We start from the raw sequence: 25307 nt of genomic DNA on the forward strand, positions 1-25307 counted from the left end.
GGATCATGACCTGAGCCGAAGGCAGACGCTTAACCGACTGAGCTAGCCAGGAGCCCCTAGGAGTCCTATTTTTAAATAATATTGTACATCTTGATGTTTTTCACTTACAACAATGTATCTTTGAGATCTTTTCACATCAGCACAAGAATCCACCTTAGTCTCTTTAACAACTAATAGAGAATGCAAAATTAGCTTCCAAAAGGGCTCCCAAAAGTGCAGGAATTTATACTTCCCCCAACAATGTCCCATGCTCTCTAGCATTGAGATTGCTCAAAAAATTCAATCTCTCATCACTGAAAAGGTGAAAGTGGTACCCCACTGCTGTTTTCTTTTATTTCGTAGTTGTGAATTCATTTAAACATTTTTTTCAGTTTTCCTGAAAGACATGGCTAAGAAACATTTCCTCTGTTATGAACTTCCAATGTATGCCCTCTATATACCATATTATTGAGGTTAATGAGTACGCTCAAGTTCACCAAACCATTAAGTGGCAAGGGTGGACCTGGACCTTGGTACGTTTGAATCTACAGGCACCAGGCTTTCCTACACTGCTTCTCTAACAACAAGTCTGGGATAAGGGAAGTTGAGGCCATAGCTCAGAAAAGGAAAAAGGGAAACTGCATTCATTAGCATGAGTATTAAGACCCCAGCACGAGGTACATACATTCCATACATTCTCGTATAAGGCAACTATCACAGTAGGTCTGCTCTAGAGATGCCAAGAAGATTTGCTGAAAGAAAGAAAACAAGATGGAAGGCGGCCTGGGAGACTGCTTGTTTTTGAGGAAAGGAAGGAGTTCTGAAAAGTAATGCAGCCTGTGGCCTTTCTGTGCATTCAATCTTTATAATGTCCATCCAAATTATGGCAAACATAAAAGCTTGTGCAGCAGGTTTGCTCTTTATTCTGCAAAAAAAGAGAACTGGCTTCTAACTCACTGAACAAGAAATACAGACTATTTGCTTGGTGTCTGCAAACAATAAACTCAAAACGTCAACCGTCCCCAGTACTCTCTCAGGTGAAAGTATTTGTGAAATAAGGAGATTAAAACAATACCAGGGAATCTGTTTCCGTCAAACCATATGAGATTACCATTTCAGAGGTCAAAATACTTAAGCATTGTCTGTTCCATATGGTTCATCCTCAATAACATTTGGGTTTGTGAAAGAAGAGGGAAGTTCCACCATTATGTTCATCCTTGATTTATGTGGTTCCTTCTTGCCTCCCAGAACTACTCCAATTCCTCAGTCTGGCTTCTGAGCTGCCAATGGACCCTCACCTATCCAGCCTCCTTCCCCCCAACAATTCCATGGAAACCTCAGTCAGGCTGGGCTGTGTCTCCTCTCAGCTACTAAAGCTGCTCAAATCCTGTGCTTTACTAGCATCGCAACAAAGTGGGTACGAAAGATCACAGGTGCAGCAGGGCTGTGCATTAACATGTGCTGTGGTGCACAAGATACGCATGGCTTCTGGTCTCTAGAGCTGGGCATGCTCGAGTTCTAATCCCAAATTAGTCACACACTCACTAGGGGGTAGAGGTGAATTAATCACCTCTTTGAGACTCAGTTTCTTCAACTATAAAATAACAATTATAAGGACTCCTGTCAGGATTACCAAAGATTCATCAAATAAGGTACATGGAGGTTGCTAGGTAACACCTCCTTTGAAAAACCAAACGTTTACCCACACATGGGAGAGAATTCAAGAATTGCCAAGAACAATCCTGCAACCTCTGCCTAAGCCCTTCGGCTCACCAGGGAGTGTGGGAAGAAAGGGTAGTTTTCTCAAGCAAGAAGAACATAATTGTTCTAATGGCTTCTCTATATTCATCACAAACTATCAACTGGTGATCCTGTTTTCAATACACCTCGCCACCTCCTCCCTCTATGACACAGAGTCTGGCACTACCGGGCCAGTTTATCAACAAAAGTCCAGCTCAGAGCTGATCTTCAGGGAAGATAAAGACAGCATTATTGATCCCCTGGGTACTGTGACTTCCACCCTCTCTCAGGTACTGAGATCACTGGAAAGTGACTTTAGTCCTGTTAATCTGACCCCTGGGTTGTTGTGTTCTTTGATGTTACATCACTGACTTTACCCTGAAGGTTGCTGTAAGTCTTTGGTCTAGGACCCTATTTTGTCCTTTTACTGCCAGAAAAAGCAACTAGCTCTCTTGAGCAACACACACCCGCCTTTCATTTCAGATAACAACTCTCTTGAGTTCTTGTGTGTCTACTTTTGCCCTGGCTGACTGAAAGCAGCTGAACGGCACTGTCTCCATCTCAGCACTCTGTACTCTGTCGGGGTTGGCATTTGGGACAACACATGGGGTTCTCTTGCCACCACCTTAAAAGTAAACTCCGACTGCTCCTTCTTGTCAATCCAACTACAAGTGCTCAAGGCCCCTGCCTCTTCATGAAATCTTCCTAAACATCTCACTACATAGTGATTTTCTTTTCTGAGTTACTATAACTCACTCCGATTATCATAGCACTTGAGTATTTGCTGGGCCATATGGCATCCTACCTGCATGTTGCATGTAGATTTGCCTTCCTGAATGGATCACAATTCATATAGACTGAGAGATTGAGAAAGGGTCTCTCTACCAAACACAGGACATTGTCTTCCTGTCGTCTTGCCTGTCAGGCACACTGTGATCTCCTAGTAATCACCAGCTGGCTTGACCCAAGAATAGACTGAATGGCCTAGATGCACACAGCTGCTAAAGACCAAGGCATCTGAAATTCTCTCCACTGGCAAAAATGTATTACGTGGACTGAGACACACTTGGTTCCCCAGAGTAAAAACTTAATCCCATCTTCAAAAGGACCATGATTAGAATCTTGATGCACACACAGTTAAAATTGTGTATATTTGTTTGTATATATGTATATATATATATATAATATGTGTATGTTTTACAAATTGGCCATGCTGTTTTGTAGGCAGGCATTTTTTTCCCCTTTAGCAATATATGATGTGCATTTTCTGTCAAGATATATTCTTTAGTAATATACTTTTAATGAGAACACAGGGTCTACTAAAGATTTTTGGAGGGTAAAGGTGATTTTGAGGGGAGTGGAGCACCTTTCCATCAGAATATTCTTTTTTGTTTTTTTAAGATTTATTTATTTATTTGAGAGGGAGGGGGAGGGGTGGAGAGAGAGGGAGAGAGAGAGAGAGTGTTAAGCAGACTCCATGCTGAGCACGGAGCCCAACGAGGGGCTCAATCTCATGACCCTGAGATCATGACCTGAGCCAAAACCAAGAGTTGGATGCTTAACTGACTGTGCCACCCAGCTGCCCCTCCATCAGAATATTCTTGACTACAACTGATCTCTGTCAAGAACATACAAGTAACTCGCATACATCATCTTTTGAAAAATCTATGTGTAGAGTTCTTATTTTTTTAGAGGCATCAGAACAGAATGTCTACGTTAAAGTTTAAAGCTGTTCTTATTGTTTGTATATAAAACTTTTTGAAGCCTTTAGGTGCTGATAAGTGTCAGGCCAATTAAAAAAGTCCTTTCTTGAATTTTGGAACAAAATTCTAGATTTAATGCTTGATTCCAGTTGGAAGATCTAGTTAGGGAGTGTTTATTAGTTAAGATTAATGTTTAATAGAAACCTGCCTTCGTATCACTTTATGAATAGAGCCCAGAATATAAGTAGACATAAAAGAGATTACTCAAGGAAAAAAAAATTAAAAGTTTTCAAGAGTGAATCAGCATTTTCTGGCTGTATTTTTAGCTTGTTTTATGAGCATTATATTGCTATAAATCATTAGAATAAGAGTCCAATTCAAAAGATACAATCAGAACTTTTTCAAAAACCCTATTTCATGTGATATATTTCCATTGATCTGGGCTTCCTTAACAAAATGAAGCCCACTTTCCCATCCATCACTACCCTTTTAAAATATTATATTTGAAATGGTTTTTATGATCTTTCCTGTAAGTGCTGAGGTCATTAGCCAAAGTGGGAGAGGGAGTATATAAAGCATAGAGAGAGGACCCAGCCTGCCTGGGTTTAAAGTCCATCTCTACTGATTACCAGCTCTGTGCCCTTTTGCAAGTTACTTATCTTCTCTGTGCCTGAGGTTCCTCAGCTGCAAAACATGCCCAGTCACAAAGCATATCCTGTAAAATGGAGGGTTAGTGAGTCAATATTCATAAAGCCCTTCGTAGGCTCAGGGTAGGCTCTCAATAACTGTTAGCTAATATCCTTACTAAATGCCCAAAAGAAATCTTCAAATAAACATTTCAATTTCCAGCAAACACTTCAATCACCTTCCACATCCATAAAGGCAATGGCAAAGGATTCGCTGCATATGTGTGTAAGCGTGCATGCTTGCAATTATCCACCCTTTTCTGAAATTCCCTCCTGATTCTCCCTTAGGAAACCACAACTATGTTTTGACCTAATTCTTATCTCCTTCACAAAATTTTAGGGGTGCCTGGGTGGCTCAGTCAGTTAAGCATCTGCCTTGGGCTCAGATCATGATCCCAGGGTCCTGGGATGGAGCCCCGGGGCAGGGTCCCTGCTCAGCGGGGAGTCTGCTTCTCCCTCTGCTCCTCCTCGCCACTCCCACCCCCACCTTGTGCTCTCTCTGTATCTCAAGTAAATACATAACATCTCTAAAAAAAATAAAATAAAATTTTACATCTCCAGCTTTAAAGGCATGCTTTGTAATGGAAATTGGGAAAGAGAAGTTCTCTGTATAAAGAGATACTTGCCTTCTCAGCATTCAGTGAAAAGTATTTTCACTGCTAAACATAGGCTGAGTGCTGCCATTATAAGTTAGAGTCATCTAGGACAGTAGGAAGACTTGAACTTTGGATGCTACTTTCTGCAGCTGAATACAGATGATCCTCATTATTGCAAATTCGCCTACTCACTCAAGTACATCACTCACCCCAAAATCTATACTCAAAAGATTTTCGTGGTCATTCATGGTCACGCGCATGCAGCAGTGAATAATTTGACTTGCCCATGCCCACGTTCCCAGCTGAGGTCGAACGAGGCAACACTCTGCCTTCTTGTTTCAACTCTCATACAGTAAACAAGAGTCCATTGTTCGGTCTACTTAGTGCTACATTTTTTGATTTTTGTGCCTTTTGTTGGTGATTTCACTGTTTAAAATGGCCTCCAGTACTGAAATGCTGTCCAGTGCTCCTAAGCGCAAGAAGGCTGTGCCTTACAGAGAAATGCGTGTGTTAGATGAGCTTCATGCAGGCATGAGTTATGGCTGTGAGTTTAATGTTAATGAATCAACAGTACATATTAAAGTGTCTTTAAACAGAAGCACACATTAAACAAGGTTATATATTAATCAGTTGGCAAAACTGTCATGACCAAAGGCTTGCAGGAACCTAACCCTGTATTTCCCCTGCGAGCAATGGTTCAGAAGAGCACTTTGAAAACAACACAGTTTTCATGTAACGTGGGAGAAAAGTTTGAAGAAACTACAGTTGATGGCAGAAAAACTCAGACTGTCTACAACTTCACAGATGGCACGTCGGTTCAACATCAGGAATGGGATGGGAAGGAAAGCACATCACAAGAAAATTGGAAAATGGGAAATTAGTGGTGGAATGCGTCATGAATAATGTCACCTGTACTCGGGTCTATGAAAAAGTAGAGTAAAAATTCCATCATCATTTTGGACAGGAATTAGCTGTGAGGATGAACAAGCTCAGTTCAATGAGCAAATCTCCATACTGCTTTTTTTTTTTCATTGCCGTGTTCGATTATCTTTATCACAAACATTTTACATGCATCTAAGTGTTGATTTAATTAGGATCATCCCTTTGGTTAGTAAATAAATTTGTTTGTGCTAAAAAAAAAGAAGAATTTGCTAATTCAGTGTTTCCAGACACTTTATGAAACATAACTACTGCAAGTGATGAGAATCAACCGAACCTCTGACAAATAACATGGATTAGAACAGACAGTACTAGTACTAATCTATTTAGGCAATAGTTAGACCCTGGGAAGAAAGAGATGTCTAGAATATAATCCATACTTGGTGAAGTTGCTTAGGTGAGTGATTATCTTCTTAAGAAATGTGATCTGACTTTGCTTAGTTTAAAGTAAATGCTTGCAAAAATAAACACTTGTGTTATCCCAATGTACTTAAAATTCTTTCTTCCTTTCTTTCTTTCTTCCTTTCTTTTTCTTTCTTTCTTTCTTTCTTTCTTTCTTTCTTTCTTTCTTTCTTTCTTTCTTTTTCTTTCTTTCTTTCTTTTTCTTCCTTCCTTCCTTCCTTCCTTCCTTCCTTCCTTCCTTCCTTCCTTCCTTCCTTCCTTCTTTCTTCCTTTTTTTAATACTGTGAACTCTGCAAAGAGCTTTTGAGTCTCATTACAGTGAAACAAAGGATATATGTCCCCTGGAGTATGGGGACTTTGCATCTGAGCCTTATGCTTGTTATATAGTAAACACAGGAAAATCAACACTCCCAGATCTCCCAAAACTGCTTTTGGTCAGGTTCTAAGTACAGAGAAACAGAGGGAAAGCAGAATCTGCCATCACACTGACTTTACCCAATGCATATGTCCAGGCAATACCTTCTACTCGGCCCTGTGCTGAGTAAACCTATAGGTCTGTTTAAGAAGTACAAAAAGCACACCATGCATCACCATGATAGTATGCTATTTCATCCATTGACTTTATCTGCTTATCTGTGTATTCAAATAGCACCTCTGACCTGCTTCTCTGCCTAGACAACACAAATTGCTGGGTGTGACTTAGTCAAGCGTGAGAATGCACACAAACAGGGAAATGTAACTCAGGCTGTCAAGGCCCAGGAGCACGCAATAAGAGAAGGAGGCAGAATGGGATCCCAGTAGACCAGTATGCTCTCTGAGCGCCAGTCCCAGGATGGTAGTAACTGCTCCAAGAGTTATGTTGATGTGTTAATGCGCCTAGGGATACCCTCAACCACGGCCGCCGCTCCCCCCCCCCCCACTCTCCCCCATCCCCCCACCCCGGTCATTTTTCTCATCCTGGAATATCCACATCTGAAACATTTTAAAAGACTCCTGACCATCATCTAAAACTTTATTAGACCTGATGAGAATGGATTCTTTACCTGATTTCTAGATCTGCAGGAAGCCATCCTAATGTAATTTACCCTGTTATTTTTTAAATAGTCCATGTCACTCAGCTTATGGTTGCATTCTGCCAAAACAACTTCCTGAACTAAAAAGACTCAAGTAAAATGACATTACCGTCAATGCAAGATAAAAAGATCTCATATTTTGGGATGTAAAACCACTCATTCATTTTATTTATTTATTTTAAAGATTTTACTTATTTATTTGAGAGAGAGACAGAGCACAAGCAGGGGTAGGAGCAGAGGGAGAGGGAGAAGCAGACTTCCCACTGAGCGGGGAGCCTGATGTGGGGCTCGATCCCAGGACTCTGGGATCATGACCTGAGCCATAAGTCAGAGGCTTAACCAGCTGAGCCACCCAGGTGCCCCCCCATTCAGCCATTTTATTTTATTTATTTATTTTTAAGAGTTTTATTTATCTATTTGACAGAGAGCGAGAGAGAGAGCGCAGGGGGAGCGGCAGGCAGAGGGAGAAGCAGGCTCCTGCTGAGCAAGGAGCCCAATGTGGGGCTCCATCCCAGGACCCCGGGATTATGACCTAAGCCAAAGGCAGACATATAACCAACTGAGCCACCCAGGCGCCCCCCCCCATTCAGCCATTTTAAACACATATCTTCATAATGAAGAATGCTATTCCTCTTGAATATGAATCAAAAGAAAAAATTAAGAGTTCAGATGGTATCTCTTTCTGCCTGTGGCCCTATTGAATCAGATTGGACTTAGTGAGAGTTTTCTGTTGACGTTCAGTTCCCTCCTGCTCTGAACTGAGTATTTCTAGTGTCAACACATGTTCACCAGACTGGATCTGCTTTCCCTGTATTAGACCTATCAGCAGTCACAGGTGTAAAATCTACAGGCATAGGATAGATTTAAAGCACAGGAAACTATCACATAACATACCACGATCTTTACCTATATTTTTACTCTTTCACCCTAGAGCTAGCATATCCATGCATTTAGGTCAATCCCCAAAATTCAATGCAGTAAATGAACATCATTATTTCTACTGAGTAAAATTAACTTCTAGGATACTTGTTGTCTATTAACCAGTCATTCCTTTCCCTTCTCTGTACTTCTAATGTGACCTTATGGACCATATAATCTAAGAATGTGTATATTCCACGTATATTGTAATTTCTGCTTATACTTTAAGTAAAATTTATAATTAACAAACTAAAAAGAAATAATCATTGTTGGGCTCATACATGATTGGGCCATAAAAGTATATTGTTCTTGCATGGGGATGAAAATTCCTAAATCTTGGGGTTGCAGCAAGGGGACCATGAAATCATGTGAATGTACTGTGTAAAATGTTAAATACTGACACATTTAACATTCAATGATAACAGCATAACTAAAACGTATTTATTGTTAGTGAATGCTTTATATACATTAATTCATTTAATCAATGCAACAACTCTATCGGATCAATATTACACATTTAACTTTATTTATTTATTTTAAAGATTTTATTTATTTATTTGACAGAGAGAGACACAGCAAGAGAAAGAACACAAGCAGGGGGAGTGGGAGAGGGAGAAGCAGGCTTCCCGCTTCGGAGCAGGGAGCCCGATGTGGGGCTCTGGGATTATGACCTGAGGCGAAGGCAGACACTTATCGACTGAGCCACGCAGGCGCCCCAGTATTACACATTTTAAAAATAAGGATACTAAGGTTTAGAGAAGATATATAACTTCTCACCACTATAGAGCTACTAAGTGGCTGAATAAGGAAGGATTCAAGCCCAGGTGGTCTGGCCCTAGAGTCAGACTGTATCATCTCTCTGTACGATGTTACTATTAACTAGTACATTCTATTTGATCCAACAGAGACACTAACAACTGTCTCCAAAGCATTGCCTTGCTTTGAATGTTCAGGTAAGATCTGCGTTGAGTTTACATACTGAGTAACTAAAGTTGACTGACACATGCTGATATCAATGATCCCAGTACTTTGTCAATGTTGGGTCAAGTTTCAAGACTCTGACATGTCAAGTAACATGGAGAACTATTCATTTGTTGGTACTTAGGGAATTATTCTTATACTTCCATTAGAAGATTAGTATTTTAATCTTTATCTTTAGAGATCAAGGAGTAATTCACATGATAATTTACATTTAATATCACCATGAATAAGTCAATGTGTCTGCTTTTTTTTAAGATTTTATTTATTTATTTTTTTGTTTGTTTATTTAGAGGGTGAGAGCACGAGCTGGGGTGAGGGGCAGAGGGTGAGGGAGAGGGAGAGAGAGCATCTCAAGCAGACTCCGAACTGAGCATTAAGCCTGACACGGGCAGGGTCGGGGTGGGGGGCTCGATCTCACGACCCTGAGATCACAACCTGAGCAGAAATCAAGATTCACACTCAACCGACTGAGCCACCCAGGCGTCCCAATGTGTCCACTTTTTTTTTTTTAAGATTTTATTTATTTATTTGACAGAGAGAGACATAGTGAGAGAGGGAACACAAGCAGGGGGAGTGGGAGAGGGAGAAGCAGGCTTCCCGCGGAGCAGGGAGCCCGATGCAGGTCTGGATCCCAGGACCCTGGGATCATGACCTGAGCCGAAGGCAGACGCTTAAAGACTGAGCCACCCAGGCGCCCCCAATGTGTCCACTTTTTAATAAGACCATTCTGTTTGTGAGAAGTCATGTAAAAAGTACCAAAATGAGTTTTATTAAAGCCTTAAATCTTTTCTGTCTTATTAGATTGAAGTTCTTGTACTAGCATGGGGGAGGATACTGTAACAGCCAACCCAGTTTTCTCCTTTGCTAACAGAAAACTTAACCTGATATTGTTTGGAAGGCCATGTGCCCAGCCCTGAGACAAATCAAGACTGGAATGAGCACCTCGAGGCATTAGTCTCTTTGTCAACAGTCTAAAGGGTGGGCAAAACCATCACAGTCCTCTTTGCCAGTGAATGGCCAAGAGTGAAGCACGTGACCCAGGCCTGGCCAATGAGATGTCGTTATAGCAATAGAAGCCAATCCTTATATAAGCTTATTAAGAGCAAGTTGTCTCGGAGGCTTCTCCTTATCAAAGAAGAGAACTGAAAGAAGGCACTTTGCTGCTGCCCCTTCCCTTTTGCTTAGAAAGCTGTAGTGAGGACAGATGCTTGGTGAAATGGCAGCCATCCTGTGACCACAAAAACACTGCTGATACATTAAGGATGGCAAGACAAAAACTCAGATAGAACCTGGACCACTGATGCATTATTAAACCACTAAACAACTGCAGAGGCTTCCAATCAGACTTCCTCTTATATGAAATAGTTAAATGTTTTATGTTTTAAGCCACAGTTAATTATGCTGTTAGAGTTTGAAAGCATCTCAACACAATTCCTTGGTTGGTGGGTATATTTTGCATAGCAAACTGATGAGCATTGCCCAAAGAGGACATAATCTGTGGAAGGATATAATCTGAAATGTATTATGCTTTTATTCTACTGGCCAAAGTTAAAAGCATCTTAATAATATTATTCAGTGTTTACTTTTCCTCTTTTAAAGCTACGAACTTTTGGGACGCCTGGGTGGCTCAGCCGGTTAAGCATCTGCCTTTGGCTCAGGTCATGATACCAGAGTCCCGAGATGGAGTCGTGCATCTGGCTCCCTGCTTATCAGGGAGTCTGCTTCTCCCTCTGCTCCTCACCCCGCTTGTGCACGTGCGCGCCTCTCTACCCCCCCAAATAAATAAATAAAATCTTAAAAAAAAAATAAAGCTACCTAGCTTCCTTTTTCCTTCTAAAAATGACAAAAAATAATACACTGATTAAAAAGAGTGGCATGTGTTTCCTCAAGCTTTTCACATGTTAACTGGAACATCACAATAAAGAAACATAATTCTCTCAATTACAATTAGGTGAGGGAAGTATTTAACAACATGGAATAATGTCCATTCTATATTAAGAAAAAAAAGTCAGGTTACAGAAAAATATGGTATGAGCTCTATGATAATATTTTTGTTAAAAAGAAAAACAGAAATGGACAGAAAGAAAGAGTTTTAAAAAGATTTGCACCAAAATGTTAGTGTTTATCTCAAGGTAACATTTATTTTCTTATTCTTGCTTATCTGTGGTTTCTTAAATTTTCTACAATGTTATTTAAAACTTACTTGCTCCAGGCCTAACCACTGAAAGAAGAAACTACAACTGAGCGAAGTTCATTGCTTTTACAAAATATTTCTGTGACAGTACATGTCTTTGATTATCAAAACAAATCCTAATACTCTCTACATAAGTAAAATTGTCAGGAAAAAAATAAAGGTCCTAAGTATATCTCCATAATTCTAGGCCTCTGTGTGCATACAATTAAATTGATAAAGCAAAACAATATATACATCAATTTCAGGAAGGACAGTAGAAACAGTAAACCTTTAAACTCAGCTGAACTCATGAGAAAACAAGTGTTACCGTTCATCTTCACATGAAAAACAATTTAAGCTAACTTCTTTTTTTAAAAAAATTTTTATTCATTTAACAGAGAAAAGAGAGAGAGCACGTGCACAAGCAGGGGGGAGGGGTAGAGGGAGAAGCAGAAGCAGGCTCCCAGCGGAGCAGGGAGCCCAGAGACGTGGGGCTCCATCCCAGGACCCTGGGATTATGACCTGAGCCGAAGGCAGACGCTTAACCAACTGAGCCACCCAGAAGCCCAATTTAAGCTGACTTCTAAAGACAATTGGCGAGCTATTGATGGTCTGGCCCCAGATCAATGAAAACATAATTTATAGGATACTCTGGGAAAGCTACTATATTCCAAATATCCTAGACTTTGCATATAAAAAAAGACAGTCGGAGCTGTTATACTGTAGCTACCTAAGGAAAACAGCTTCAATCTATTACAGCCCATCTACATATGACAAATTATAAATGGAAGAAAGAGCCTATGTATTCTTTCCACTAAGTGAAATTTAATCCTGGAAGGGGCATCCAGTTGCACCACGTTTTGTCATTTTCTGTCCTCCACTGTGGGAAGGGAGGACAAGCACAATTTACCGGCTTCTCAGCCCTGACACCTCGTCCCTCCAACATCCCTGAGAAAAAAAGGGACCTCCGGACACCAACTGCTTTGTGGGGAAGAAATATCCACAGAAAGTAAGTCAGATGATGAACTCTTAGATCTCTAAGGCCACCCATGCGATTCTTTAGCCATGATAGAATTCTCAAAACCATGGTAATCTTTTTTTTTTTTTCCCACTTTGTTTCGTGTAGTTTTCCACTGTGAATATTATTTCATCTAGGCAATGCCAGTTCTGAAAAACAGCTGTCTGGTTTGCCTGAATTACTCACATGAAATAACATCCACCATCTGAGCCTAGCCATCAGTTACAGTGCACTGACCACTTCTTACTTGTCACAGCAGAACTAAAGAAGAGATTAGTATCAACATTTGTTCAATTAAAAAAAAAAAGCCCAATAATTAGTAGAGGTTTACTTTTTAAATCACCACAATGTTCGTATTATACAGCATTAAAATTAAAGCTTATTTTCAAAATAAATGTAAATATTTATCAAGCATGTACAGTATGCAAAAATTTGTCTGAATGTTTAAGTTCACCAAAAGTGTATAATGTGAGGGCCACCTGGGTGGCTCAATCGGTTAAGCGCCTGCCTTGGGCTCAGGTCATGATCCCAGGGTCCTGGGATTGAGCCCCGCATCGCATCGGGCTCCCTGCTCAGTGGGGAGTCTGCCTCTCTCTCTACCCTTCCCCCTTGCCTGTACTCTCTGGCTCTGTCAAATAAATAAATAAATAATCTTTTAAAAAAAAGTGTGTAATGTGAAAAATTTTGTTTTAATGTTTTAAAAAGTCAAATACAATCATATAGCCCTTACTCTCTCCTGGCAGGAACTGCATCTACATATCCACAGAGATTGTGCTAGTCAGAACATTTTATGCTTAGTAAATTGTAATTTGGATATTAGGCTGATATAAGCACGTTGCTCTAGAATATGAAACTATGTATGCTTTATCTGGGGGTGGTTTTCAAAATTTTTAAAAAATAAATTTCTATAGTAGGAGAAGACTTCCTTAAAAAAAAAATTACCTGAAAGGAGATAAATATACATTTTCTTCTTAGGTGACAAAAAGAAAGTTACAAATGTTTAGTAGATTAAATTTTTAAATTTACTGCAAGAAAAAATATCTTTTGAGGAAATAACATTCTTAAAAATAATCAAGTCTAATAAACCTGAAACATAGTAAATATCCAATATTTTCCTTAGTACTTAATATTCTTTTTTCCTCCTCTAGGACATTTCTACCTATTGTTGGTTTTTGTTTTTTTTTTTCATCCAGAAAGAATACTTAAGTTGTCTATAGCTTAAGAGCAGAACTTTTTCTAAATTTACAGAAATGATAGGACCAAAAGATCATCAGATCATTTACAGAGATCTTTAAAAACTGTATCCCATATGATTTGGAACCATTCTCCTCCAACCTCCCTTTCCTCTCTCCTGTGCCTTCTGTTTGCTGGCTGAGACAATGGAGAGGAAAAGACTAACATGGAATGGCAGCTCTTCCTAAACACTGGTAACATAAAAACAAAACAAAATACTACTTTTCCTGTATTCAAATGGAGATCCCCCATCTTTTTCTAAGAGGAAGTCCAGAAGAAGCAAGAGTTTAAAGCCATGCCCAAGACTGATAGGATCTCTACAAAGCAGTCCTGTAAAAAAGCTCTGTCACCCTCTTCTTAACCTCATCCCTGGGACTTCGCACCAGATAAAGACACGCCAGGTTCTCTGGATCTACACAGCATGGCCTCCGGACTAACCCTTCATTTCAGAGAAAAACAAAATCCTTCCAGCTCCTTCAAAGGAGATACGATCTTTCCAGGCATTCTGCAATTCTGGAAGTATTTGTTAATGATGAATTCCAGGTATGTGTACAGCATCTGTTCCAGATGCCACAAGGTCCCTGAGCCAATTATCCTATTCATTTTTTTCTCTCTAGGGACAGGTTTATGTTTAATCTTTTATCTCTATTAAATTAGATGACTCTTGTCCCTGGGGAAATTTTGCCCTATTAGGTAACATTCCGGAAGCCCATGTATAAAAGTTGTAATGTTAAAGTCAAATTAATGTCTTTTATCTCTGCTCCCCAGCACCCCGCCCCGCTTAAAGATGGACAACCCCTTCCTACTAAAAAATAATCAAACTGTATAATTTACAGTTGGAGAAAGTAGAAGAAATTTATTGTAACATCAATAGTATGGCTCATCTCTACCTTAATCTGAGAAAATTTACTGAAGGAAGATTGTGCAGTTCAATGTCCACAAACTGTGTTTCTGTTTAACTATGTTGCCTTTTTAAGTGTTTATTTAAAAATGCATTAGTTTAAAAAAAGTGTTTGTTACCTGATATCAAATACACCATTGTAAAATGCAACTTTTATTATAAAAACAGTAAATACGTTATAGTTAGTGCAAAAAAAATGGAAAAGTAAGACCACATGCATAATCACACCACCCACACATACTCAGAATATGACAGAAAAAAGATTATAGAAAACTAGAAGAGCAAAAGGAGAAATAACTACCATTTTACCATCTTGATACAACTATCTTTTGCCATTTGGGTATTATTTTCTTCCTGATCTTTGTTCCTTGTGCATACAGGCCTACCCACCCCTCATTGTAGGTAAGTCTTTTGACTTCTTTCTGATTAGATGGTTTGAGTGTCTAGGAAAGAACTAATAATCCCCAACAATAAGCACAGTTCCACTAAAAATTAGTCATGATAAATTAATACCTTTTCCTCTTAAAAATAAAATTAGAAGAAGAGAATACGTATGTTTATTATTGTTTCAATAAGGCACTGGACAGTGTCCCATGATTCACTTAAGGACAATATAAAGTGTACTGGATGATAAATCAGATACATATGAAAGTGAATGAATGAAAGTGAATGAGTATCCATACAAATATGTATTTGTCCATTTAACACACATAGAGTGCAACTAGGTGCCAAATTCTGTGAAAGGCACCGATTTCAAAGCTAGAAGAAAAAAATACTCATCAATTGATGAGTCAAGGAGTGCCTGCAAACCACAAAGGAAGACCCAGTGGATTTTGATGGGTGGGGAGGGAAAAGGATTTTTAATTTGCATTTGAATAGAGAGCCTGGGTTGAGGGCTACTTCAATAGATAACACTAGGAAGGTGCTTTGGAGCCAGATTTTAAATGACCTTTCAAACCAACCAAAACAATTTGGACTTGTCATACAGACAGTGGGGAACCACCGGAGGTTTGTAGGGCAGGAGCTTGTAGGGCAGGAGCGACAGAATGGGATCTGTGACTTCGTGCTGAAAGACTAGGGAGACAATAGAGGGAGGAAAGTGAGTGAGGAGACAAAAAGCAAGGTGGGGGCCTTGAAGGAGAACAGTGGCAATGGCCATGAGCCAAAAGAAATGAACTGAGGGCCAGATCACGCAGGACTTATGAATTAGCGGTGAGGAGGAAGGGGAGGGAGACAAGGGTGTCGAAAAAAGTGATATCCTGTCCCGAAGCAGGCAACAAAGGAAGTAGGGCAGATGGGAAGTTCAGTCTGTGAAATCAATGGTCTGAGAAGACAAACCCCAAAAATGTATGATGGAATCAGCATCATACAGAGCAGTACTCGCTAAGGCAAGTCTAACAATTACCTGGGAATACTTTTCACGGCACCTGGGCACCTCCATACTCATACTGACATACTCATTCTGAATCTCTGACAAGAAGCCTGCTCGTGTGTATTCTGAAGAGAAACCACCTCCTCTAAATGAGTCTCGCCAAAATACCTGTTTTAGGTCCTGTTCAAGGACACAGCACGGTTCTTGATTTTTTTTTTTACCCCAAACTACCCTCATCAGTAGAAAAAGAACTCAATAATTACAAAGAACTAGAGAAGAACCAAGTACCAACCAAAATGATGTCACCACATACAGTATCAGCAATCGCAACATACAGGTTCAAAAAAGGATTTCTGCAAATGCGAATGCATGAGCAGTAATTGAAAACCACTATAACTCAAGATAACCCTGGTGGTTCTCTGATAAGAGTCCTTAAAATTTCCAGAATGTCATATGTACAATAGGAGGTTTGTAATGTTCCAAAGGACCACAAGGCTGGCCTTCCAGTAGATTAAAATTATAATTCCCTCCTCCCCCACCATTATTCTCTAATGCAGACTTGCTCATTTTAATATATATGTACCAAGCTTTACAAAATTTATTAGCAGTTTCCTAGTCGGTCACATTGAATTGTCCAAACCAAAAGCATGGGGGGGGGGTCCTAATTTTTTATTTTTTAGATGTGTCCATGTGGATTACCACTGGGCTGCAAATAATATACGAGAAATGGCTTAGAAAAGAAAGCCTAGAGAGGGCGTAATAGCAATTTTCAAATGCATACACGATGGGCATGTGGAAGTGGGAATGAAATACAGGTAGAGTCCGCACTAGGACTAATGGAGGAATAACGGAGGGACACAACTTTCAGGTCAATATGTAGAACAGCCTTCAACAATCGGAGCCACCCCCAGTGGAAGGCGGCTTCTTAAGAAAGTCCTCAGGTTCTGATAGTAGACGACCAAGTTAAAAAAGAAACTGCTTTATCCTGTTAGGAAAGTAGTCCTAATGAACACAACACACATGGAAATTCTATCTATTATCTTCTCTGAAGTCAAGATAACATAGTTTAAGATACATTGAGATGTTCTGAATTCTTAACGAACAGAAGCCATATAGATTAGTGCCATTGATTCTTTTATTGTGGAATGTGACATGTTTTTTGAAGCCATCGATTGAATAAAAGCATTGATAAAAATGTTTATGGAATTTCAGATTCACTGTGCATTATTCAATAAAGTAGGTAAATCTGTCTGCACATCATTAAATATTTATTTTAACTAGCTAATCCTCATCTTATTTATTCTATCTCTGTTAAGAAATTAATTCAGCTTATAATGAAAAAATTTAAATGTGTCAGGCAGTACATAGATTTTGAAACTTCTTTTAGAAGGATATGAGCAAAAAGTTTGAAGCACACTCCTATAATGTAGAAAATTCCATGAAACTATCTGTGTTTTCTGATTAAGCATCACGATGTCCCTAGACCTCTTACTCATCTCCTACTTTCACGTCAGTACTAAGTGTTATACCCCTTCGTGGGGCCGTTTTTCATGAGTGCAGAATTTCTACACTTCATGAAAATTCCTACCTAAAGGACAATAAGAGAAAGTCCAGCATAACTGCTCTGACAAATAAATGCTTCTCAAATTTGACCTCAGAAAAATTTTTAAAAATGCTTCATTTCCTGGACCTTTGGGTCATTTTCCATGTTACAACTGCTACTGTTAAAACCACAAATTCCAAGTATCTACAACACTAGGTCTGAAAGAAGAATTTCTCTACAGTTGATATGGGCCTAGGGGGACAGTCCACTTACAACTTAAGTATTTATTAGCTTAGAGATTAGATATAAAACACCTCTAATGGCATGGCACACTTCACCTATGCTGCCATCATAAAGAGGGGTGCAAGCTGCCCACTGCCATGCAAACTCCAGGCCTGGATGGGGAGCTGTGGGTTTGTAACCTCAGAAGTTCTCCAGGTGAAATTCGAAACTGGTCCCCTGTGCATGGAGACTGAAGGAAGAGGCCAGACTTGTACGTGGCAGTTTTAATAAGCAAGGGAATTTACATACAGGGTTTGTCTTCAGAGACCACAACACGAGCTGATCTCTACACCTGCCCGCCGGAATCTTAAAGAGTTGCTACAAAGGCCTTCACGGGGCTCAGTCCCGTATATAGTCCAGATGGTCTCTATAACACAGTACTCTCTCAAGGATGCGTCCTTGAAGTGGCTTCTAGTCTGGGAACAATGGGAAGAACATACATCTCAAAACCAAGGGAGAGGATAAGGATCCTCCGAATGCCTAGGTCCAGCTTGAGGGTCAACAGGCAGTCATGTGCTCTCAAGGACCTCCAACAGGAGCTAAGAGAGGAAGGAATAAGCATGTGGACGAAAAGCTCCCCCATCCCCTGGGAACCCCGAATGGACTTCCTTGTCTCAAGAATGAGAAAATTGGGAACCTTAAAGAAAGGACTCCACTTTAGTTTCCCCACTACAAGCTCACCGTGATTCCGGTACATAAGAGAAAACCGATGTGTGATGCTCCCTAAGAAACTAAGAAACCACACAGCCATGCTTCTTTCATTGAAATTAAATATATATATATACATATATATACACACACACATATATATATACATATCTTTGAGCAATGACCAAAGCCTTACTTTGAAGCACAAACTCGGAAGTTCATAACTCCAAAATTTTCAGCCATTATCGTTTCACTTATGGATATAGTGATTTTACCTTTAGTGTATGTAACACAATAGAGACACTATCACACTCTTGCTGAATAAATTATTAAATGAGATAATCTCAGGTGTTTTATAGGAAATAAATTAGTAATCAGCATCTATTCCCAGGAATGCCTCGATTTCACACCATTTGTTACATGTGATGAAAGATAAAGCATAGCTTCTGAAAATGCTCCAAACGTTCATGGTAGAGTTTGGCCCCACACTCTTTTTTAAACCACATTTACATTAACAATGTTCTCTTGTTGGGATCTTGCAAATTATAGATTTCTTGACAGCAAAGTCGAATGTCATACTTTTTCTTTTTCTTGTTTTTTCCCCTCAATGCCTATCTGTTGGTCATGGCTCCTGCGTAATGGGCCTTTGTGTCATATTTGGAGAACTGACTGCACAGCCATTTGGGGTTACTTCAGTTCTACAGGAACTTAATTATGATTCCTCCTTTTTCCTTTTGATGCCATAGAATATATGGTACAGACAACAATAAAGGTATAATAAAAATTATATACAGTCCTAGACACTGTTCTAAGGACTTAATGTATAATAAATTGTCTAATTCTCACAACCTGCTAAAGTAGATTCCACTAAAAATTTGCAGGAAGTCCAAGAGACAACTCCCTCTCTCTCCACACTGAAGCCCAGTCTCCAGGCTTTCTCTCCTCTCTCCTTTCCTCCCTGGGGCTGTTGACTTACAGGTTATTTATAAAGAGACAAGCACAGTTGTTTCCCTTAATTCAGAGGGTGATGGAAACTACATTTCTATTTCATATATTAAACTAGTTGCTAGAAGTCACTCTAGAGAAGAAATTATTCACGGCAAAGTTGTCATGCTGGACAAAAGCAAATATCCTTAATATATCCCAAGTGTAAGCAAATAACAGCTAAGTAGGAAAGGTCAGTAGAGAGAACTTAAACAAAAGCAAATGGAAAATAAACCCAAATATATTGTTTGGATCTCAGTAGAAAACAAATAAATATAAATTAAAGCAATGGGAGATCCCATTTTGCATGAACTTATCAAAGATTTTTATTTTTTATTTTTTAAAAGATTTTATTTATTTTGAGAGAGAGAGAAAGAGAGAGAGTGCACAAGCAGGGGGAGCAGCAGAGGCAGAGGGAGAAGCAGACTCCCTGCTGAGCAGGGAGCCTGACACGGGGCCTCCATACCAGGACCCCAGGATCATGATCTGAGCTGAAGGCAGCCGCTTAACCCACTGAGCCACCCAGGCGCCCTATCAAAGTTTTTTAAAATGTGATCATCTTCAGTGCTAAGAAGGATATGAAAACTGTCCTTCCTTGCTGGAGTGCAAATTGGTTCTTCTTTTCTAGACATCAACCAAGCTATAAATATTATAAACCTTAAAAGAGGTAATTCCCCGGCGCGCCTGGGTGGCTCAGTCGTTAAGCATCTGCCTTCGGCTCAGGTCATGATCACAGGGTCCTGGGATCGAGCCCCACGTCAGGCTCCGAGCCCTGCGTCAGGCTCCCTGCTCCGCGGAGAGCCTGCTTCTCCCTCTCCCACTCCCCCTGCTTGTGTTCCCTCTCTCGCTGTGTCTCCGTCAGATAAATAAAATCTTAAAAAAAAAAAGAGGTAATTCCCCTGCATGCTATAATTTATATTTATACAAAGGAAATTATCAGATAAGTAAAAAATTAATATACAATGATAATCAGAGGACTAGTTCTAATAGCAAAATCTTAGACACTTAACATGTTCAACAGTAAGGCAATGGTTACCTAAATTAATTTAGGTCCAAAAAATACCAAACAATAAAATATATGGAAAATATACTTCTGGAGAGGTTTTAGTGGTATGTTTATAATGTAAAGAGGGAAATAAGAAACATAAAAGTTGTAATGAGATGATGTATTAAATGTAAGGCGCCGAGTGCAGTCCCCAGCACGTAATAAGGAACTCAATCTGTCAATGGTATGCACTGAATGATCTAAAGTATATCAAAAACTTGGAAACAAGGCTGAAGGAAATGTGGCAAAAGAACAGCGGATGCCTCTGGATAAGAATTAAAGATGTTTTATTCCCGTATCCTTACATTTTCTAATGCTTTCATGTCTTTGCCTATAATATTTCTTTCTGTAGAACGAGATAAAGAATTTAAAACTCATAAACAGAACAAATAAAAGTACACTTTAGTTCTTCGCACTGCAGGAACAGACCTCAAAGAATAGGGACATCCTCAACCCACACATCTTTTTTTTTCCCTTCTGTCAACAGTGGGTGACTATTTACCCTAGCTACTAAAACCTGCCTGGAGGTTTACTGGGAGGAAAACCGGGTACAGGCAGTGCCAGGTGGATACAAATTCCTGGGGTTCCAGAACCAGGTTGAACGTATGAGGCTCGTGGAAGAGAAGCAAACAGAAAGCATGCTTTATAAGAAAGGTTCCGAATCTGCATGTCATCGCTTGCGACAAAACTGGAATTGTTTATGAGAGAAGCAACATTAAAGGTGACGTGGTGTTCCCCACTTCTGAAAGTGTTGATAGATGAACACATAATATTCAGGAAATATTTCTTAAAGATTAAGGTGCTTATGTATCTATCTAGTTTAATGTTCACTACAACGTTTATAGGTGTTTTTCGTAGAGATCCTGGCCGGACGTGTTCAGGATCCCTTAGTGAAAATTTCTTAGAAGCACTTGGGAGATCCTTGACTAAAATCACAAGTTCCTTCAGTGTTTACAATGCTGCAATTGTTCGAGTGCATTGTTGATTGAGTATTTATTCCTATTCAAATGAGGGCTCCCTGCTCAGTGGGGAGCCTGCTCCTCCCTCTGCCTCCCCTCCTGCTCATGCTCTCTCTCAAATAAATAAATAAAATCTTAAAAAAAATAAAAAAGAATGCCTGCAATCAGTAAACAATTATGTACCAACTATTAGTATCATTACTCTAAAATAAAGAAAATCTACCCCACTTTTAAAGATCTTTAAGTCTGCCAAAAAGTCATAAAACTGAGAAGAAACCATAGACATTGATATTTACAGTCCCTTTATTGAGCTTCCTTCCCTTTTATTGTAATGATAACCACTGCTAGTCCAGCTTTTAAATGCTTAACGCACCCAAAGACTTTAAGAGAAATCTCACACATTTAAAAAAAAAAAAGTTTCAGGAGTAAACCTTTTCAACTAGCCCCTATTTCTCTACTGAGCCTCCTAAAACAAGATCATAAAATTCTCAACTTCAAAGCATTCAATTCCACTGAACTCACTACACCTGAATGAGTCAATTACCCCAGTTAGAGTGGGCCAAGTATCTTAAAAGCTTTTACATTTTACTAACACCACCTTTCGAATAGAAGGAACAACTGGGCTTACAAGGCAAAAACAAAAACAAAACAAAAAAACTTGAAGGTTTCAGCCAATATTAACTATATTGAAGATTTTTTAAATTTATTAATCATCAGGATAAATCCAAGTACTGATCGGGATAAATCCAATTAATTAAACGTATAATTTTTGTGGTTTTAAAATATTTATTAAAATCAAATTATTGGGGCACCTGGGTGGCTCAGTTGGTTAAGCGGCTGTCTTCAGCTCAGGTCATGATCTCAGGGTCCTGGGATCAAGTCTCACATAGGGCTCCCTGCTCAGTGGGGAGCCTGCTTCTGCTTCTCCCTCTCCCTCTACCTGCCACTACCCCTGTTTGTGCTCTCTCTGTCAAATAAGAAAAATAAAATAAAATCTTAAAATCAAATTATTTAACCAGTTTTAAAAACCACTGACAAAAGTCAAGGGGCGCCTGGGTGGCTCAGTCAGTTGAGGTGTTGATCTCGGGGTTCTGGGTTGAAGCCCTGCGTTTGGCTCCATGAAAAATTGACAAAAATCAATTAAATTGGGACCTGTTTTGCAGCAAATTTTAGAAGTATATCCAGTTCAGTAAGATGCTCTTTGAATAGCAAGAAATAAAAAACACATGGTCTATAATGGGGTATCGGTTTTCATTTTTTGAAGGTCACTTTAATGTCTTTATGTATACATGTGTACTTTTCTAGGTAAATGCCTGCACCTCTCCTAACAAAAATATATAATAAACATGCATTTCATGGGTTTTTTTCATAATCTTCAAAGAATGATGTATACTATCTATTAAGAGTTAATGAATTCAAAAGTCAATTAAAAAATTCAGCCTCAGAACTCAAAGGATCAATTAAAGAAACAAAACCAAACAAAACACTAGCTCCAAGGATGGGTGTTAATAAAGTTAAGGGCTGAACTAAAACATTTGAAATGTATCCTTAAGAAATGGGGTTATACCTATTTCACTGAAAGTATGTGATCATAAACCTAAATAAAAACAGTGAGATCCCCCAGCCCAAAATACATTGTCAATGATATTCCCCTAATCATATTGCAATTAGCTATAAAATTTTTAGAAAGAAAAATACTAAAATATGAAAATGTGGAGGAAATAAATTTTTGTTAAAGATTTTATTTATTTATTTGATACAGAGAGACAGCAAGCACAAGTAGGCAGAGTGGCAGGCAGAGGGAGAGGAGAAGTGAACTCCCCACTGAGCAGGGAGCCCAACGTGGGACTCGATCCCAGGACCCTGGGATCATGATCTGAGTCGAAGGCAGGCACTTAACCTGCTGAGCCACCCAGGTACCCCTGGAGGAAATAAAATTGTTAGAAAACTATATGAGTGTCCATCCAGCAAAATTGCTTGTAATCAGCAGGTCTTATCCATCTCAGCAAAGGTAAGTGTAAATCTTTTTCACTTGTACATTTGGCGGGGGGGGGGTGGGGGGGTGCAGACAGGCTTTAAAGTTAAATTGTAGAAAGTTCACAGAGAATGAACTTTCCTAAAAATATTTGTCATTCCAATATACTAGGATAAAGAACCTTAAGACTAAAAATTTTGAGTGCTCAGTATAGAAACGAATCACAATAAACATGTAAGCTTGAACTTAGATGACCTACCCGACCCAATGCTTTGGAATGGTTTTTGCTCAACAGGCCTAAAAGTACAAATTCATTTTTTACTCTAAAACAATAATTTTTTAAAAGAACTAATCTATGTCTAAAATAAAATGATTGGTAGTTAAATATAATTAGGGATGCTATTTAAGTTCTATGAGTAACTATGCCAAAAGTTACACATTTGTACCTGCCTGTTTACACAATCTGAAAACAGATAAAGTTATGAACTTTAACATTTCAATAAAGCCATGTTATATTTTCAGGGTGCCTGGGTGGCTCAGTCAGTTAAGCATCTGCCTTCGGCTCAGGTCATGATCTCAGGGTCCCGGGATCGAGTCCCACATCCGGCTCCCTGCTTGGTGGGGAGTCTGCTTCTCCTTCTCCCTCTGCTCGTGCTCTCTCTCTCAAATAAATAAATAAAACATCTTTAAAAAAAGCCACATTATATTTTCATTCAGGTTTTCTAGGGTTATCAATAGAAATATCCATCTGTGGTATACATAGGTAACTTCTCTACGTAAATGCCTGTGCTCTTTTAACAAAGATAAGTGGAAAGTAAATGGGAGGAGGAAGACTTGAAGGTAGGGACTAGAAGATAGAACAGGTAGGGGCAAAGAGCTAAGGCCAAGTTTGTGGACTGTTGTCTGGTTCCTATTAAGAAAGGGCAGCCCAGCTCACCTATGTCCATACATGAAAAATTAAGTGGATCATTGAGACGATGTTTACGTAATTCATGTTAGAAAATACTTGGACCCCCCTCTTCCCCTAAGAGGCCTGAGGTGACCTCTGAAAATGCTTGACCCCGAAACCCCTACAAAATCATGCAAATCAAGAGGTTCAAATCTGCGTGTTCACTTTAAGAACACACGTGAAACTGCCCAGGCCATCAAGGGTATGCATATCCAAAAAGCCACCAAGTATCTGAAGGATGTCACCTTGCAGAAGCAGTGTATGCCATTCTGTTGCTACCATGGTGGAGTTGGTAGGTGTGCCCAGGCCAAACAGTGGGGCTGGACACAGGGCTGGTGGCCCAAGAAGAGTGTTGAATTTTTACTGTACATGCTTAAAAATGCAGAGAGTAATACTCAACTTAAGGGTTTAGATGTAGACTCTCTGGTCATTGAGCACATCTGGGTGAACAAAGTCCCCAAGATGCAGCACAGAATTTACAGGGCTCATGGCTGGATTAACCCATACATGAGCTCTCCTTGCCACACCAAGATGATCCTTACTGAAAAAGAGCTGGTTGTTCCTAAACCACAAAAGGAGGTTGCACAGAAGAAAAAGATATCTCAGAAGAAACGGAGGAAACAAAAACTTACGGGCTGGGAGTAAATTCCGCATAGGGTAAATGCAAATAAGAATAAAAAGAGAATGTTGGTTATCTATTATTAAACATATTTCAAGTATCCTCAAAAGAAAAAAAAAATACTTGGACCTAAAATATCCAGATCACTGAAGCAAAGATGAATTCTTGAATTAACTGAATAGTGCCACACTCCTTCATTTTGCTTTGTTGGCTAAAGACTGACTAGATGGTTATCTTATGCCCTCCTAAGTATTTCTAAGTCTCCATCCCTCACCTCCAACCCCACAGCTTTTCTACCGTCTAACTTGAAAGAATCTTCTTTCAAGAAGAATGCAAAGCAACTCTTAGATCTGGAGTGGGTTCAGACACTGGAGTTAAATGACAATGTGATCCTGATACCTTTAGAATTATCATCATCTAACATTAAAAGCAACAAGAAACAAGCCTTCTTCACAAAATTCAACCTTCAATTTAACAAAAGGCCCTATGTAAAAATTTTATCATCATATACTATTAATAACTAATGCAAATATAGGGATGGATAATATGATCATAAAATAATTTCCATTATCCCTGGGAATCCTAAAAC

General features: G+C 39.3%; 2 protein-coding genes across 7 annotated transcripts in view; one reads left to right on the top strand and one right to left on the bottom strand.

Moving 5' to 3' along the window:
• ELOVL6 (ELOVL fatty acid elongase 6) overlaps positions 1-25307 on the bottom strand; it is a 139825-nt gene that overhangs the window by 109184 nt on the left and 5334 nt on the right. The gene's annotated exons all lie outside the window — the stretch shown is intronic.
• LOC113925011 (60S ribosomal protein L17-like) lies at positions 24211-24744 on the top strand. Its single transcript, XM_035726252.1, has one exon. The coding sequence runs from the start codon at positions 24304-24306 to the stop codon at positions 24742-24744; it is 441 nt and encodes a 146-aa protein (XP_035582145.1). The 5' UTR covers positions 24211-24303.

This window comes from Zalophus californianus, chromosome 2 (assembly GCF_009762305.2).
Source record: "Zalophus californianus isolate mZalCal1 chromosome 2, mZalCal1.pri.v2, whole genome shotgun sequence".
Taxonomy (NCBI): Eukaryota; Metazoa; Chordata; class Mammalia; order Carnivora; family Otariidae; genus Zalophus; species Zalophus californianus.